This window comes from Gigantopelta aegis, chromosome 5 (genome assembly GCF_016097555.1).
Source record: "Gigantopelta aegis isolate Gae_Host chromosome 5, Gae_host_genome, whole genome shotgun sequence".
In the NCBI taxonomy this organism is placed as follows: domain Eukaryota; kingdom Metazoa; phylum Mollusca; class Gastropoda; order Neomphalida; family Peltospiridae; genus Gigantopelta; species Gigantopelta aegis.
The window spans coordinates 35938642-35956812 of record NC_054703.1 but is presented as its reverse complement, the minus strand read 5'-3'; the positions used below and the strand labels follow the sequence as shown (position 1 = coordinate 35956812).

The 18171-nt window shown below is 41.1% G+C and overlaps 1 protein-coding gene across 2 annotated transcripts in view; it reads left to right on the top strand.

The window, feature by feature from the left end:
* Positions 1-14128, top strand: part of LOC121373536 (LHFPL tetraspan subfamily member 2a protein-like) — a 24241-nt gene extending 10113 nt beyond the window's left edge. For both annotated transcript variants that reach the window (XM_041500213.1, XM_041500214.1), the window contains exons 2-4: positions 2732-3232; positions 12737-12850; positions 13867-14128. In XM_041500213.1, coding sequence (XP_041356147.1) covers positions 2788-3232; positions 12737-12850; positions 13867-14009 — 702 coding nt within the window. In that variant the 5' untranslated portion in view covers positions 2732-2787 and the 3' untranslated portion in view covers positions 14010-14128. The remainder of the gene's footprint in view (positions 1-2731; positions 3233-12736; positions 12851-13866) is intronic.
* The last annotated feature ends 4043 nt before the right edge of the window (positions 14129-18171 follow it).

Below are 18171 nucleotides of genomic sequence, written 5' to 3'. Positions count from 1 at the left end.
TTCGATGTTTGCTTTATATTTATAGCAACGTCATTATCCTAAAAATATTCTGCGTCATATTGTTCTCAACTGAACAGTTTTCATAAGGGTGGCATACACCAAATCATTACCCGTGAAAGTTTGGCTAAAGTTTACGCCGATTCTTCTTCTTTTTTTTCTTTTCTTCTTTTTTTTTGGGGGGGGAGGGGGGGGTGGAGAAGAGTTTTACAGCAAATAATTTTACACAAGTTGGAAATTCAAACTGTGATCATAAATTAAAGCCCGCAGTCTCTAGTTTAGTTTTCTGACTAAGCCTTGGTGGTGTCGTGGTTAAGCCATCGGACTTAAGACTGGTAGGTTCGTGGTTCGCCGCCTGGTACCGGCTCCTACTCGGAGTAAGTTCTAACGACTCGGTGGGTAGGTGTAAGGCCGCTACATTGACTTCTGTATCACCAATCTGATTAAATTTATCTTTATTGGTCTCACCAGTAGATCTAACAGCATTGCATGGACTCCCATGTCCAGGTGACATTTCATCTGTAAATAACAATTTAAATATCGACCAATTACACTTCGCCTTTTTATAACGTTATTCGGGAGAATACAAATTCTAAAAATATCGGTCGAGACTATTTATGCAATAGGCGCGAACTTGTTGGTCTATTTCAACATTGAAAAAACAGGTGGAAAAGTGCAATAATAAACTCTGGATTGTATACTAGCATAAGCAGATTTTATGGCTATACCATAACGGGTTTTTTTTTTCGTCTTGAAGCGAATTTTATATAACATTTTGTATTGAAATTAGTTTCCTTCATACTTCGTAATTCATCCGAATCATTTCGTATACCCTGAGCATAATCCCGAATGTTTTCAAATTCTTTTCAAATCACTGGCATGATTTTGCAAGTAAGGTTTTGATTGGTCGAATGAAAGGTCAACTGGACATGAGCTCCAACGGGCAGCTGTTAGATCCACATGTAATATAGTGGAGCTAATTTTAATTAGATTGCTGTATCACTAACCAACAATAACAACAAACCACTAACCCACTGTCCTGTAGCTGAGGTGAGTGTGTGTTTGTGTGTGTGTGTGTGTGTGTGTGTGTGTGTCTGTCTGTCTGTCTGTCTGTCTGTCTGTCTTTGTGCGTGCGTGCGTGTGAGTGGTTGTTCCCAGGACAACGTGCTTGCACCTTAAGCATGAAAATAAGCACAAATGAATCAATGAATAAATGAATATAGTTTAATATTTTATTTGAATAATAATGGAATAGTGTCAAACTTTTTAAAATTCCTCTTGATGCATGATTCTTCGATCTCGTTTCTTTCTTATTTAACAATCTAGGTCACATTCAAACGCTATGAACATCAAATATAACAATGTTTATTTATTTAAAATGTATTCAACATGATGTCTATATACAGAGTGTTTCGGTATATGCGAGTGCGAGTGCGAATAATGTTTACATGTTCATATACCACTAGAGTTTCGAGCATGTCCGTCCCGGGGCCTGTCTCTGGATGGCCAGGGGCTTGTCCCGGGACAGAAAAAAAATTAAGCGGACAATTTTGAAATTTACATCCAAAAATTAAATAGTGGGCCTTTAACATTTTGATGCGCATCTCTAATATAATTAGGCTAATAAAGAAAATTCTACTCATTAAATTTGGTCGCTAGATTAGATCGGGTGGTCAAAAACAAATTAGGTAAGATCGGTGGCCTGACTCGGGAGGGGGGGGGGGGGGGGGGGGGGGGGGGTGAGGGTAGAGTTGAAAATGGGCAAAAAATTTAAAATAGCAATTAGTAAAAAAGTTAATACAATTTAAAAAAAAAGAAACCAAAATGTTACAAGGCCGAAAATAAAAAGAATTGACTGCTCGCTCGAATATTTTTATAATTTGGAGCATTTTAGAAGGACAGTCCAAAAATAAATAAGAGAAAGAAGAGAGGATCGGACTATTTAATAATATTAAAAAAAGAAAGTAATTTCGACATAAACTTTTGAACGAAGGTCTAAACGTTTAAAGTCCGATCTATATGTCCACGTGAGTGGCCTCGTTACGGCCGTTAGGGTGCACAGCTTGTAGGGACGAGATGGGTTGCATCCCGTCAAGAAAACCCCTAGATTGACAGATGTCGTGTTGTGCTGAAATAGACATCTTGAGAAGCCGGATCCGTCTGAACGAGAGAGAGAATCAGACTAGGGTATAGTCCAGTCGTCATGGGTTGGTATAGTGGTACGGACGGGCCCGGCTCCGGAGGATACGAGATGGTATCACAATAAAACAAAGTAAAGTCTAGAAAAGAGTAGTAGGGGCCGACCCCGCTTCCTATTTCTTCTTAGAGTGGGGCGGTCAATCTTCCAATGCTGCTAGGACAGGCTCGGACATGTAGAGACTAAACGCGAACAACCGTGGCGTTCTGCAGAATGGCCGTCATACGAGTCACGAAAAAAAACAAGTCAACATAGTCGAACGGAGAAGGAGGCAAGGAATCTCGCTAAACAAGAATCCAACCTGGTGGTGCAGATTGTCGAAACGAGAAGCGTTCCAACGTTCAATCAGTTCCAATGGCCGCATACATCCCAGTAGAAAACTTCACTTCGCTGACAAAAACAACAAAAGTGAGGGATCCCCAAGTCGAGCCGCGAAAGCACGTGCAGTGTGTACAAACACGTCTTACCGCGACGAGCTCCAGACTGGGAATGTCGGTATATGCAATGTATTTAAACTCATTTTGATTATTTTTTCAGATTTCCTGATGTGCTGATTTCCCCTTCTAGTCAGAATTTGACCTCCATAATTCAATATGTGTTACGTCATCATCACGTGTTGGACGTTGCTATGGACGCTGCTTTCCATCGCCAGCTTCATGATGATCATCGCCTCGATTATGTCCCCTTACTGGCTGGTCGGCACTCTCCGGAAGGCGGGCTCGGAATCCATTTACGACAATCAAACCGGAGTCGACCCCAGTCGGATTTTTTCGCCAAGCATCGGCATATTCAACCGGTGCACCCGACTCCATCACTACCGGAACATAGACGAGCGGGAGACCTGCGCAACGTTTGTGACAGAGTTTAATATGCCAGACGACGAATTCCCAGATGCCTGGAAAGCGGCTTTAGTGTTCTTTGCGTTCACGGCTTTGATTTTGTTGTTTGTGACTGTGACGTCGATCATTAGTTTGTGTACGAGATCTGTCTGCGGGAAAAGTATTTTTACAGTTTCCGGACTACTGCAGAGCATCGCAGGTAAGGCTTAGGATTTTTTTTTTGGGGGGGGGGGGGGGGGGGGGGGGGGGGGGGGGGTGGGGGGGGGGGGGGGGGGGGTTTTTTTTTTTTTAATACAATACTCGGTCATTTTCGGGTGGCCGGAAAATGTAGTTCGGGTTACATCGGATGTATTCGTAAACCAATGGTTTGTCAGTCTGTCATAAAGCGACTGTTCGTGAATTATCGAATGCTGTATGGTATGGTATGTCCATAGATGAAGTACTAAGTGTACTGTATTGTAGAACTTAAGATATACTATCGATTGTGCGTGTTTATTTTTTATTATTATTATTTTTATCTTTTTTGGTTGTTGGGGGTGGGTTCGGACTTCGGGGTAGTGTACGGGGCACGTTATGTGAATACTTTTCTTAACGTGCACGGCGAGTTGCTTCCCTCTATGCAGCATATTTAAAATGGCGGGGACCTTTGACGGTTGTCGTTGGAAGATTTATTTTGTTAATAATGACACAAGTACTTCAATCGGGATGTAGTGAGTACGGTAGGTTATACATTTGTTTATTTATGTGCCCATTAGTTGCACTACTTCGGTTAAGAAACGTTTCAAACATGGTGCCACAAGTTTTGAATACCAGCTATATATAGGGTATGTAACAAGGTTGCCGTAGAAGAACCACACATTCTACGTCCCTTGGGCCTAGGTTCGGGGCAGCTTTTTGTAAAAAAAAACCAAAATGTTTTCTTTGTACAGGGCCGTACCCTCCGGGGGAGGGGTGCAGGGAGGAAGTTGCCTTTTTTTTTTTGTGTGTACTCCAGAAAATAGCATACACATCTCAGGGTTTAATTTGTATAGTGTTTCATTTGTTTATAAAAAGTAGTACCCCCCCCCCCCCCCGGATTTTGATCAGGGTACGGCCCTGCTTTATGGTGGAGTGGGTTTACTGCGATGTTTTTAGAGGTAGGGTGGGTATTTTGTAGTCTTATTTGTTCTTTATTTTATTTTTGTATAAAATTATTCTTTCGGTGACAACAGCATAAATAAATATGTAAGGCGATGGTTTCGAAAATACTACCGAAAAATCGAAGATGACGTGAACATCATGTGCTGTAATTATCCTATGTCTGACATCTAGAAGTGGCCAATAATTACAGACTGCGCTGTGGTGTCGTTAAATAAATATGTTTTCTTTCATTATTCACAATCACCGTGTCTGCTGGACGCCAGAACAATTCCGATATTTATCTCCGTGTCTGTATGCTAATGTACCAATAAAGGTGACGCCACACGCCACAAGTGTCTCGTACGCGAATATCCACGAGAATAGCTGATTATGATAAAACAACATTACGATTTCATCGGTTGTTTTTTAATCAATGTACTATTTAACATGTGATTTACATCCACTGAAGGTCCAAGCACGTCTGTCTGAAGCACATTTTCCGAATTTCCAGGCGGATGTGTCAAAGATATCGATTCTTATGTTATCGTCTGTTCTCTCGTATGAGACACTCGTATCGTGTGCCTCAGCCTTAATTTTTCTCAACGATCATGACTCACGGGGTATGATTGCTCATTTCGGAAGATAAACGTGCTCCGTTCTTTCTGAATCTTGATAATATGCAGTTCTCAAAGAACACCGTTCAGTGATTGACGAGTCAATGTTTAACTTCTAGACTTGCATCTGTCGTTTTCTGACATCGTGTCAGAGGTCAGAGTGAAATAGTTCCTTTTGACAGAATAAACAGAAGAATTTTTTTGAAACATCGGTTACCAGATTTAGATCCAAAATTATTGGATTAGGTCTCTCGGGGTCGGGACGTAGCCCAGTGGTAAAGTGCTATCCTGGGCTATTTCTCTCGGGGTCGGGACGTAGCCCAGTGGTAGAGTGCTATCCTGGGCTATTTCTCTCGGGGTCGGGACGTAGCCCAGTGGTAGAGTGCTATCCTGGGCTATTTCTCTCGGGGTCGGGACGTAGCCCAGTGGTAGAGTGATCCGCTAGCTCCACGTGTGGTAGAGTGCTATCCTGGGCTATTTCTCTCGGGGTCGGGACGTAGCCCAGTGGTAGAGTGCTATCCTGGGCTATTTCTCTCGGGGTCGGGACGTAGCCCAGTGGTAGAGTGCTATCCTGGGCTATTTCTCGTTGTAGTCAGTGCACCACTATTGGTAAATCAAAAGCCGTTGGATCGATCCTAGTCCGACCGCATATCAGGCGAGTGCTTTACCACTGGGCTACGTCCCGTCTCACTGCCCCCATGACGACGAATGAATGGGCGAATGTTTAACAACACCCCAGCACAAAAAAACAAAACAAAAAAACAACAAAAAAACCCCAACCCAAACAAACGAACAAAACATATCGGCTATTGGGTGTCAAACTAACAGTCAGGTTCCATTTTCAAGAACGGCGCTTATTTATCGATGCACGAACATTTCTTTAGGATTATATCAAACATATTTTTCTAACCTAATTTGAGGGTGCTGAATAAAACAAAAGTATGTTGGTCATGTGAGAACTTTTGTTTAGGGGGTCAAAATAACAAAAATAAAATAGTAGTATACAAAATTAGGATTGTGGGAAATGGGACCTGACTATAAGTTATATTATGATTAACATCAAAGTAAAATTCTACAATTATTAAAGGGACATACCCTAGTTTTTAAACACTAAGGCATATTGTTTACTGTTAGAGCCGTTTTTGATAACAGAAATCATACTTTACTTAGATTTTATTGGCTAGATGATCTATTTTCTATTTTCTATGAGTTTTTGGTCATCCTGGTGTTTTTAATATCACAAAATGCATTTCTCATATTTTTAGAAACGCACGTGCGTCTGAGAGGTAACAGTTATGAAGTCGAGTGTTAGTCTATTTTTAGAGGGTATTTCACCATTTCAAAGTCACAGACTCGTGTTTCACTCAGTTGTAACTTTATCCAAATGTGATACAGGTTTGTAGATTAACTAAACTTAGTGTTAATTTTCACGGGTTGAAACTAGGGTCTGTCCTTTTAATATCATAGTGTAGACATCCAAGAAAGCGACACATTTGTGAAAGATATACAATGAAGCATATTAACATCTTCAAAAAAAATAAAAAATAAAATAAACCCAGTGGTGAGACCGTAAAATCAATGTGGCAAACAAACCAATATTGAACCGAGTTATAAAGACAAAAATACAAAAAAGAGATTTGAATGTACACAGCTGCGAATGATCAACACAACATGCCAAAAACAAAATCTTAGAAAAGACAAAAACAAACCATGTGGTGAGACCATAGAAACAGTGTATGGTGCCGTGGTACACAAACCAATATTAATTTTAAGAAATATATAAAAAAAATATTTAAAAAAACGAAGGAAGGAAATGTTTTATTTAACGGCGCACTCAACACATTTTATTTACGGTTATATGGCATCGGACATATGATTAAGGACCACACAGATATTGAAGGAGGAAATCCGCTGTCGCCACTTCATGGGCTACTCTCTTCGATTAGCAGCAAGAGATCTTTTATTCTTTTATATGCACCATCCCTCAGACAGGATAGTACATACCACGGCCTTTGTGCTACACCAGTTGTAAAGCTCTGGTGTGAACGACAAATAGCCCAATGGGGTCACCGACGGAAAAAAACTACAAAGACAACAACAAACATATTTCAAAGCATTATCAAAGATGCTTATAAAACTTGTTTAAAACAATTTAAGAGGATTAAATATGTGATGCATTCGTCACTCTGGAGGAATTTTTTTGTTTTTTTGTTTAACGACACCACTAGAGCACATTGATTATCAATCATCGGTTATTGAATGTCAAACATTTGGTAATTTTGACATATACAGTCATAGAGAGGAAAGCCGCTACATGTTTCCATTTGTAGCAAGGGATCTTGTATATGCATCATCCCACAGACAGGATAGCACATACCACGGTCGTTGATATACCAGTCGCGGTGCACTAGCTGGAACGAGAAATAGCCCATTGGGCCCACCGACGGGGATCAATCCCAAAACCGAAAGCGCATCAAGCGAGCGCTTTACCACTGGGCTACATCCCGCTCTGGTCCACAGACGGGTATCGATCCCAAAACCGAAAGCGCATCAAGCGAGTGCGTTGCCACTGGGCTACGTCCAGCTCCCACTCTGATGGAACAGGACACGCAGATGACCTTGACGATGAAGTCGACCTTATGGTCGCAATATGGAGTCGCTGAATTTGACAACAAATCTCATGACCTATTTCGTTTAATAATTTCCATCCACGACAAAAAAAATAAAAAAATAAATAAAATCCATTAGTGTTTACTACAGGTCTATTCAACTAACAAGTGTTGAACTCGACAACACGGTCGAACACGTGGGCTACATTACAGCACAAAACACATCAACATGTATAACTCGATCGCGTTTAATGTTACTAAACAACCCATTACGTGGTTTCCTCATTTCATCCGATCTTTAAGCTTTAGTGCTTTGACATTTTAATCGTTATTAAATGAGTCAACGGTTTACAGACGTCGACACCCATCTCTCAAGTATAGGGAGAAAACAAACCGTCAACTGTATATTTAGTTAAGTGGAATCAATGTTTAACTAGACTTGCTTGCGCGGTCGGTTTGGGATCGATCCTCGTCGGTGGGCCTATTGAGCTATTTCTCATTGCAGCCAGTGCACCACGAATGGTATATCAAAGGTCGTGGTATGTGCAGTCTTGTTTGTGGCATGGTGCATATAAAAGATCCCTTGCTACTAATGAAACAAATGTAGCGGATTTTCCCATCTAAGACTATATGTAAACATTATTAATTTTTTGACATCCAATAGCCAATGATTAATTTATCAATGCGATCTAGTAAACAAATAAACTTTTCATTCCTTCATTAATTTAATTTAATTAACTCATTCGTTCGTTCGTTCAATTTCTAGAACACTAATATACCGCAATCTACTGCAGGGGCGCGGATAAGGGGGCCGACTGGACCCCCCCCCCCCCCCCCCCCTTTCTCAGTTAGTGTGCCCAGAAGGCTGGAAATATATTTAAACGCCTTTGATTGAAACATATTTTATTGCTTTTTAAAGAACAAATGGATTAGGCACAAGTTATACAACTTACTAGGCCTTCTCCATAATACATATATATATATAAACCATCGCTGCTGCTTCTGGATCAAGACAAATGGTGGGGACATGCCCCCCCTCCCCTTGACCCCTCCCACCTTCCCGCTTCCTACGCCAGTGATTGTAGTATACTGAACAAAAAAAGGACCGCGAATATTTCAATATATAGGTCTATATATTCCATAGCTATGTATATAATAAATAAATAAATAGATAGATAGATAGACAGACAGACAGACAGACAGACAGACAGACAGACAGACAGACAGACAGACAGACAGACAGACAGACAGACAGACAGACAGACAGACAGACAGACAGACAGACAGACAGACAGATAGATAGACAGACAGACAGACAGACAGATAGATAGATATTGAATTGAACTTTTTATTTAAATAAAACATTAAATTAATATTTGCGTTATTTTTGTTGTTCAGTATACTACAGGGTGTAGACTGTTGATCCGACTCTTTCCGCTCACAATGTGTACAGTTGGGACATGTTTTGACATTTAGCTGGGAGAGTGTTTCGCTTTTCTTCTTTCGCCATGGCCACGCTGTGCTATGATAGAAATATGTTCAAGTGTGTCACATTTGGGAACAATACAACTTTCAACGTGTTAGCGACTGTACAAGGTTCTGTTGAACCAAAACAATTCCCACTGCTGACAATGTTCATATTTAAAAACTAATTATAGTATTAAAGGGACATACCCTAGTTTTAACCCGTGAAAATTAACACTAAGTTTAGTTAATCTACAAACCTGAAACACATTTGGATAACGTTACAATTGAGTCTGTGACTTTGAAATGGTGAATAACCTCTAAAAATATATTAAAACTTGACTCCATAACTGTTTCTTCTTAGAAGCACGTGCGTTTTTAAAAATACGAGAAATGCCTTTTGTGATATGAATAACACCAGGATGACCAAAAAACACCTTGAATGTACGGAAACTGATAATCTAAACCATAAAATCTAAGTAAAGTATGCCCTCAGTTATCAAAAACGGCTCTAATAGTAAAACATATGCCTTAGTGTTTAAACACTAGGGTCTGTCCCTTTAATACATGTAATGTAATAGAACTGGTATAAGCAAGTTGTACTCGTATTTAAAAAAAGAAGAAGAAATTTGGCACCTTTCTTTTAATTTACGTTCAAGAAAATTTTGTCTCACGTAACATTTAAGAAATTTATTCAGCTTATACATGTCTTTAGTATCCCTCATTTTTGCGGTAAATAGCAGTTACGTTTCATTTGAACTGAATTCAACATCTAATGTATTACTGTATATGGTCTGGTAAATCAAAGACTGTGATATGTGCTGTCCTATATGTGGGAAAGTCCATATAAAAGATCCCTTGCAGCTAATGGGGAAACAAGTGTAGCGGGTCTCCTATAAGACCTCGTGTAAACATGACCAAATGTTCAACCTTGAACTGTGACACGGAACATTCTTATTTGGTACGATGCAACCTTCAGTTTGTTGGCAACTTCAGCGTGATATATTTGTAGATATATTTGAAAGCGATTTTCCTTTTGTTAGTTTGTTGTAATTAACCCATGATCGTAGGAATCGGGGGGGGGGGGGGGTATTCTGTGCTCCCCTACTTGTAATTGAGGGCGATAGTAATAGGGGTTTTGTCCTATTGTATATAAATAAAAATAAAAATCCGGGTTGAACCCCCACCCCACCACACTAGAAACTGTACCGCCGCCGCCACCAATAGAGATTGTACACTCCCTCTTCCATATCTTTCCTAAGCACCTATATAACTGGCGCTGTAAGTACATGTACATACTATTTTTATATACCTAGTATTTTTTTTTCTTACGAACGGAGAAGCAATTTAGTTATCTATTTCTATCGTCTGCGTTCTGGAAATAAAAACAACCGATGTATGCGGAAACCCATCTCCTGGGGGTAACTGAGAAGAGAACATATTTATTTTTCTTCACGCCGATGATTCATGAGTTTTAACGGCGCTAAGCTTCGAGACTAGCGGGACCTATTAGGAAAAATATACACGCACTAACGGCCTGTCGTGACATATCATCTATAACGATTAGCAACGGCACACAATGCATATGTATCAGCAATGGGACAACATATAATAAATATAATGATTAACAATAGCACGTCTGGGGTGCTGTGGTTGTATGATCGAACCGTATGTGAGGACCCATTCTCTGGTGTGTTGTTCTTGTTGTTTTGCTTTTTTGTTTTGCTTTTTTTTTTTTTTGCTTTTTTTTTTAGGGGGGTGGGTTTGTGGGTTTGTGTTTTCTGTGGGGTTTCGTGGGGGGTTGCTTTCTTTCCTTTTTTTTCTTTCTTTCTTTTTTTCCCTTTGCAATCTCAACCAGTGCCACACTACTAGTATATCAATGGCCGTGGTATGTGCTGTCCTGTATGGGGAAAGTGCATATAAAAAGTCCTTGCTGATAATCGAAATATGTAGCACGAATTTACAAAGCTGTTTTCGACTTAAACGCGTGGTAAAGAATTCGACTGATGCGCGGTCCTGTCTAAGATCGATCCCCATTGGGCCATTTCTCGTTCCAACAAATACACCACAACTGATATGTCAAAGGCCGTGGTATATGTTATCCTGTCTGTGGGGTGGTGCATATAAAAGATCTATTGCTATTAATGGAAACATGTAGCGGATTTCATTTCTAAGACTACCGGTATATGTCACACTTACCAAATATTTGACATGTGTTGTAAATCAATGTGCTCTAGTGGTGTCGTTAAACAAAAACACCTTTTTTTTAAATGACATTTGTGAGGTACTAGTTAGGACAAAACAAATATAAAACAAAACAATATTGAAAAAAAAAATTCATCAGCAGCGATTGATCCCATGACCCGTTGCAGCTTAGACTCTCAGCATTACGTCACCCCAACACCCATACCCCACCCACCGCGGTCTCACGTACTGTTAATGATTAGACAAAGTTTTCGACACTGTGTATTGTATTGCTGGGTGATTCAGACTAGAGATTACTGTTACTGGCGGAGACGATGGGCTGTGGTTTACGAGGCACGATTACGTGTCGACATTTACACAGTCGTAGTTTAAGCAGCACTTGACTCATTCTGAGCTTGGTGCCATTTTCAAAACATTAACCCCTTTACTGCCTGAGATCGCATATTACACACTTACAATTTATTTTTATTTTTTTATTATTTTTTTTTTTTTTTTGGGGGGGGGTGGTGGTGGTGGGGGGGGGGTATTTTTATTGTTTGTTTGTTTTTTTGAGGGGTTGGGGGTTTATTGGGGTTTTTTTGTGTATTTGTTTGTATATGTGTTGGGGGTTTTGGGCGGGGGCTTGTGGTGGGGTATTCAACCGGCTTATTTTACTTTAAGTTTTTATATACAATTATAATCCATTTCATTCATGTCATGTCATGTCATAGGGTTTTACGTGCACATTCAGAACAAGCTGTTGTAACGCACGCCTGTCGTGGGCACAAGAGCCGGCCTTGGCCGGCTCCTCCGTCCATGACAGGAAAGGTGGGGGGAGGGGAGAGGAGGGACCGCCTGCACTGGCAGGTGCAAGGGATCACCAGCAGCCTGATCAAATCGGTAGCAGGCGGGTGGGGGGTGGTGGTGGTGCTATGGAATTTGAATGGAGCAGTTAAATGCCAAAGAGAAAAGGGTGCGCAATTTTGATTGAGGGAATTTGGCGCAATTTTGAACGGTCGGTCGAAAGGTAAATGGCCGAGCTAATATAGGTTTTGATATTAGTGAATCGAGAGTAGCTCGTTAATTTTAGACCTTTACGATGCTGTGGTGTCTCCCTAGGTTGCCCATAGGGCCCTTATAAAGGGCCTGACCGCTTCTGGTCGAGGCATCACCAAGTACCTTATTTCATTCATTCCTTTTCGTGCTTGTATCCAATTAAGGTTCAAGCACGCTGTCCTGGGCACACACACCTCAGCTATCTAGTCTGTATGTACAGGACACTGTGTTAGTTGTTAGTTGGTTAGTGGTTAGTGAGAGAGAACAGGGTGTAGTGGCCTTACACCTACCCATTGAACCCTTAAGAACTCGCTCTGGGTTGGAGCGGTACCGGGCTGCGAACCCTGTACCTACCAGCCTTTAGTCCGAACACTTAAAGGCGCAAACCCTAGTTTCAACCCGTAAAAATGGATACTAATTTTGGTTAAGTTACAAACCTGTAACACATTTGAATAACGTTTTAAGAGAGTGAAACAGGAGTATGTAACGTTGAAACTGAAATACCGTTAAACATAAAACATTTCTTTCTTTATCCACTGCGCCACCGAAGCTGGTTTATAACCCAGTAACGTTCAAGCACGCTGAATTGAATACTTGCTGAATTAAACGATTTAAACGTATTGCTTACGATTTCTGTTTAAATGTTGTATTTTTCAGGCCTCCTCTGCATCATAGGTTTAATCCTGTACCCTGCTGGCTGGGGGTCAGCGACGATAAAGAAATACTGCGGCGAATACTCGTCCCCCTTTGAAAAAGATAAATGCAGTTTAGGTAAGCCTGATTGGGTAGCTGTGTAGGGTGGGGAGAAGGTATCCCTTGCAGGCGCATGTCCAGGAAATTGCGTAGAAGGTGAACTAGACTGCGATCGACATTTGTAGTGGCGACAGCGGGTTTCCTCTCATTATCTGTGTGGTCCTTGATCAGTGTATCGTCCTACCCAGCGCTTTAGGTGCTACGGCCTGCCCATTTTGGCAAAAATCACGAAAATTGGGTGGGGGCCCTATATTTGAACGTCCATAAATAAGTAACCACTGGTCCAATCTTGATGGGAATGGCATCTCTTGAATGGGAATGGCATCTCTTGATGGGAATGGCATCTCTTGATGGGAATGGCATCTCTTGAATGGGAATGGCATCTCTTGAATGGCATCTCTTGATGGGAATGGCATCTCTTGATGGGAATGGCATCTCTTGATGGGAATGGCATCTCTTGATGGGAATGGCATCTCTTGAATGGGATCTCCTGAATGGGAATAGCATCTCTTGATGGGAATAGCATCTCTTGAATGGGAATGGCATCTCTTGAATGGCATCTCCTGAATGGGAATAGCATCTCTTGATGGGAATAGCATCTCTTGAATGGGAATGGCATCTCTTGATGGAAATGGCATCTCTTGAATGGGAATGGACCAATGGTTACTTATTTATGGACATTAAAATATACACACCCCCCCCCCCCCCCCCCCCCCCTTTTGCCCAAATTAGCGGGCTGTAGCATCCAAACCGCTGGTCCGATTGAGCTCATATTTGAACAAAACAAAATTCCAGACAAATCTGAGGGGGTGAGGTAAAAAAAATATCTTTTTGGGGTGATTTGACACGGAATGACACACAAAAGAGAATAGGGGTAGAGTACATTTTTATAATAGAAAGTGTTTGTTTTTTTCAGTTGGACAAAACTAAAGAAAAAAAAAATCATATTTTTTTTCTGGCGAGATAATTGCCTAACCTATCTAATATATTTCGTATTCCACACCCTCGTGTAACATATTTTTTATATTTTCCAGGATGGTCTTTTTACCTGGTCATCGCCGGCACGGTTCTCACGTTTCTGTGTGCCTTCCTGTCAATCAAAGCTGATTCGTCGACGTCATCACGCAAAGTCGAGGAGGAGGTGCTGGAAGGCAAAAACCTTATTTGTGTTGTCTGATCTCAGCGCGACCAACATGGTTGCTGGCATGTACAGGGTTCGCATCCCGGTACCGGCTCCCTACCCAGAGCGAGTTTTAACAACTCGGTGGGTGAGGCGTAAGGCCACTACACCGACTTCTCTATCTCACTAACAACTAACTATCTATTCTGGACAGACAGTCCAGATAGCTGAGGTGTGTGTGTGTGTGTGTGTGTGTGTGTGTTGCCAGGACAGCGTGCTTGGACGTTAATTCGATATAAGCACGGAGATCAGTATAAATGAATGAAATTAACGACCATAGACGACAATAGTAACATGTCTGGCTAAAACTCCTACTTGTAGCGTATCAATCGACATAAACGCCACGGATATAAATACTACCACCCCTCACCCTAAAAGTGAATCAGAAAAACATTGGGGGTGAAGCTGATCATTAGAGATAATGGGTAGCGGCTATGACTACCCTAGTTCCGCACCAAATCTGAGTACTTTTTTTTAGAGATACCCCAAACATGTTTCAAGCTACTTGACACAGTGGTACTAGATGAAATAAAATTGCATACATTTTTTGTACAGATGAAGCTATTTTCTTTTTTACAAGCAACACACTCACTTTTATCACCAATCACATTAACTTCTCTATCAAAAGTTTGGTGCACCTCGAACTTTGACCCTGCCGGAAGTTATTTGGTTTAGTACTACCAACACAGACATGTAAACGGACAGACGCACAAACAGAGTAGGGCGAGGCACACGTGTAATGTGTATATGTAGACACAGCCAGACAGACAGACAGACGGGAAGGCAGATAGTTAAGCAGACATTGACAAAGGACGAACATGAGGATTGCCAGACAGGTAGACATTTTGTTTAAATTTCAACTTACGGACCACTGTTGTAGCAGCAGAAGAGGACTCGAGGCATTGGGGCCATACCCCCCCATCACACATTCCCCCCACCACATTCTATATTTACCTGTCGTCCCATAGCATGGCTTGCGAACAGTGTGGGTGCCCCCCACCCCCTCCCCCCCCCCCCCCCCCCCCACCCCCCTCCCCATGTGGGTGACCCCCGTATAAAAATCCTGGTTATGATATGTAGACATGGAATAGTACTCGATTGCGGACCTTCCCGTGTTGGGAGGGCTGACGTGGAGGACTGACGTTCATCTTTCGGTTATCTCAGGCATAAAGGTCCTTACTCTTTATAGATTCTTTGTGGTTATTTACAGAGAGAGGGGATATACTTTCTACACAGTTGTATCCACCTATGTTGTAAGATTGAGGAGACAGGAGATCTACTTTCTACACAGCTGTATCCACCTATGTTGTAAGATTAAGGAGAGGGGAGATCTACTTTCTACACAGCTGTATCCACCTATGTTGTAAGATTGAGGAGACAGGAAATATACTTTCTACACAGTTGTATCCACCTATGTTGTAAGATTAAGGAGAGGGGAGATCTACTTTCTACACAGTTGTATCCACCTATGTTGTAAGATTAAGGAGAGGGGAGATATACTTTCTACACAGCTGTATCTACCTATTTTGTAAGATTGAGGAGACGGGGGATATACTTTCTACACAGTTGTATCCACCTATGTTGTAAGATTGAGGAGACAGGAGATATACTTTCTACACAGTTGTATCCACCTATGTTGTAAGATTGAGGAGACAGGAGATCTACTTTCTACACAGCTGTATCCACCTATGTTGTAAGATTAAGGAGAGGGGAGATCTACTTTCTACACAGTTGTATCCACCTATGTTGTAAGATTGAGGAGACAGGAAATATACTTTCTACACAGTTGTATCCACCTATGTTGTAAGATTAAGGAGAGGGGGGATCTACTTTCTACACAGCTGTATCTACCTATTTTGTAAGATTGAGGAGACGGGGGATATACTTTCTACACAGTTGTATCCACCTATGTTGTAAGATTAAGGAGAGGGGAGATATACTTTCTACACAGCTGTATCCACCTATGTTGTAAGATTGAGGAGACAGGAGATCTACTTTCTACACAGTTGTATCCACCTATGTTGTAAGATTAAGGAGAGGGGAGATCTACTTTCTACACAGTTGTATCCACCTATGTTGTAAGATTGAGGAGACAGGAGATATACTTTCTACACAGTTGTATCCACCTATGTTGTAAGATTAAGGAGAGGGGAGATCTACTTTCTACACAGCTGTATCCACCTATGTTGTAAGATTGAGGAGACAGGAGATATACTTTCTACACAGTTGTATCCACCTATGTTGTAAGATTGAGGAGACAGGAGATCTACTTTCTACACAGCTGTATCCACCTATGTTGTAAGATTGAGGAATGTTGTTTTTTATGATATCGGAAGGAAGGAAGGAAATGTTTTATTTAACGACACACTCAACACATTTTATTTACGGTTATATGGCGTCAGACATACGGTTACAGTCCCACACATATAGTGAAAGAGGAACCCCGCTGTGGCCACTTCGTGGGCTACTCTTTTCGATTAGCAGCAAGGGATCTTTTATATGCATCATCCCACAGAGAGGATAGTACATACCACAGCCTTTATTTTACACCAGTTGTAGAGCACTGGCTGGAACGAGCATCTGTATCAGATAAAGACATCCGTATCTAATGATCTCATCTGTATTGTATAACCTTCCAGGCATTCTTTTTTTTTTTTTATTACATACCTGTTCAATCTTACTATAGTGATAAAGACATTTTCAAACCGTGTAATAATTTATTTTGTATTACACGTATGTGCAATCTGGACCGGAACTTTTAAATGGGAAATTCCCGTTTTATTTTTAATGCAGTTGGCGCCTTTTTGTTTACTGACGTCATATATGATTTACAAATTACGTCACATCGCATTTGAAACAGTACACAAGGCTGCCGAAGAGTATGTTTCTTAACGTTAAGCAAATCCATGGAAGGACTTTTGATAATAGATTTAACAAAGTGTTGTTATGACGTTAAACTAAAAAACCGTTTTTGTAAAACATAAAAGAAGGTATGTAATAAATACAGAACTTCACATACGTTGTTTTCGCTTCCTATTTATTGCACTCGTATATTTTGCGAAAGAACATACCACTCGACCGCTATGCGGTCACGTGGTATATATTCTTGCGCTAAATAAACTCGTGCAATAAATAGGAAGCAAAAACAACGTATGTGAAGTTCTATATATTTATCGCACAACTCGAGGGTGAAGAGAAGCTGTTATGCTGAACTCATCTCATCCTGCCTAATGAAAGCTTGTTCATAAATTTCAAACCTCTGAGAGATTCGGTATCTCCCATGAACCCAGAGACTGCATTTTCTTGTTATGTTTATAAACCAAATAGAAGTTTATTAAAAACTCTTGATTTGAAAATAAAATGACAGCTCATGCCCGTGGGGCGGGATTTAGCTCAGTCGATTGAGGCTCGCTTGAGGTGCTTTCGTAGCAGGATCGAACCACCTCGGTGGATCCATTCAGCTGATTGGTATTTTTCTCATTTGAACAAGTGCACCACAACTGGACAAAGGCCGTGGCATGTGCTTTACTGTCTGTGGCAAAGTGGATCCCTTGCTGCATTAGAACAAATGTAGCGGGTTTCCTCTGATGACTACGAATTGCCAAATGTTTGACTTCCAACAACCGATCATTAATAATAATTAATCAATGTGGGGTTTATTTTAACCGGGGTGCACACCTAAAAGAAAGGCACCACCTAATAGTGTGTTTATATATAGTTTAAAGTGTGTTTTGTTTAACGACACCGCTACAGCACATTTTAATCATCGGCTATTGGATGTCAAACATGTGGTAATTTTGACAGAGTCTTAGAGAGGAAGCCCGCTACATATCGTCATTAGTAGCAAGGGATCTTTTATATGCACAATCCCACAGACAGGATAGCACATACCACGGCCTTTGATATACCAGTCGTGGTGCACTAGCTGGGACGAGAAAGAGCCCAATGGCCCCACAGACGGAGATCGACCCCAGACCGACCGCGCATCAAGCGAGCGCTTTACCACTGGACTACGTCCCGCACCTCATATATATATATTGTAGTTTGGGCCTCAAGTGGGGGTACAAGTTCAACGATTGGCCTCCCCCTGTTCTTTGCGTCCCGAAGCTTGTGGTTTGAAAGGAGATTTTATTATCTCTGGTATTATATGTTATATGAA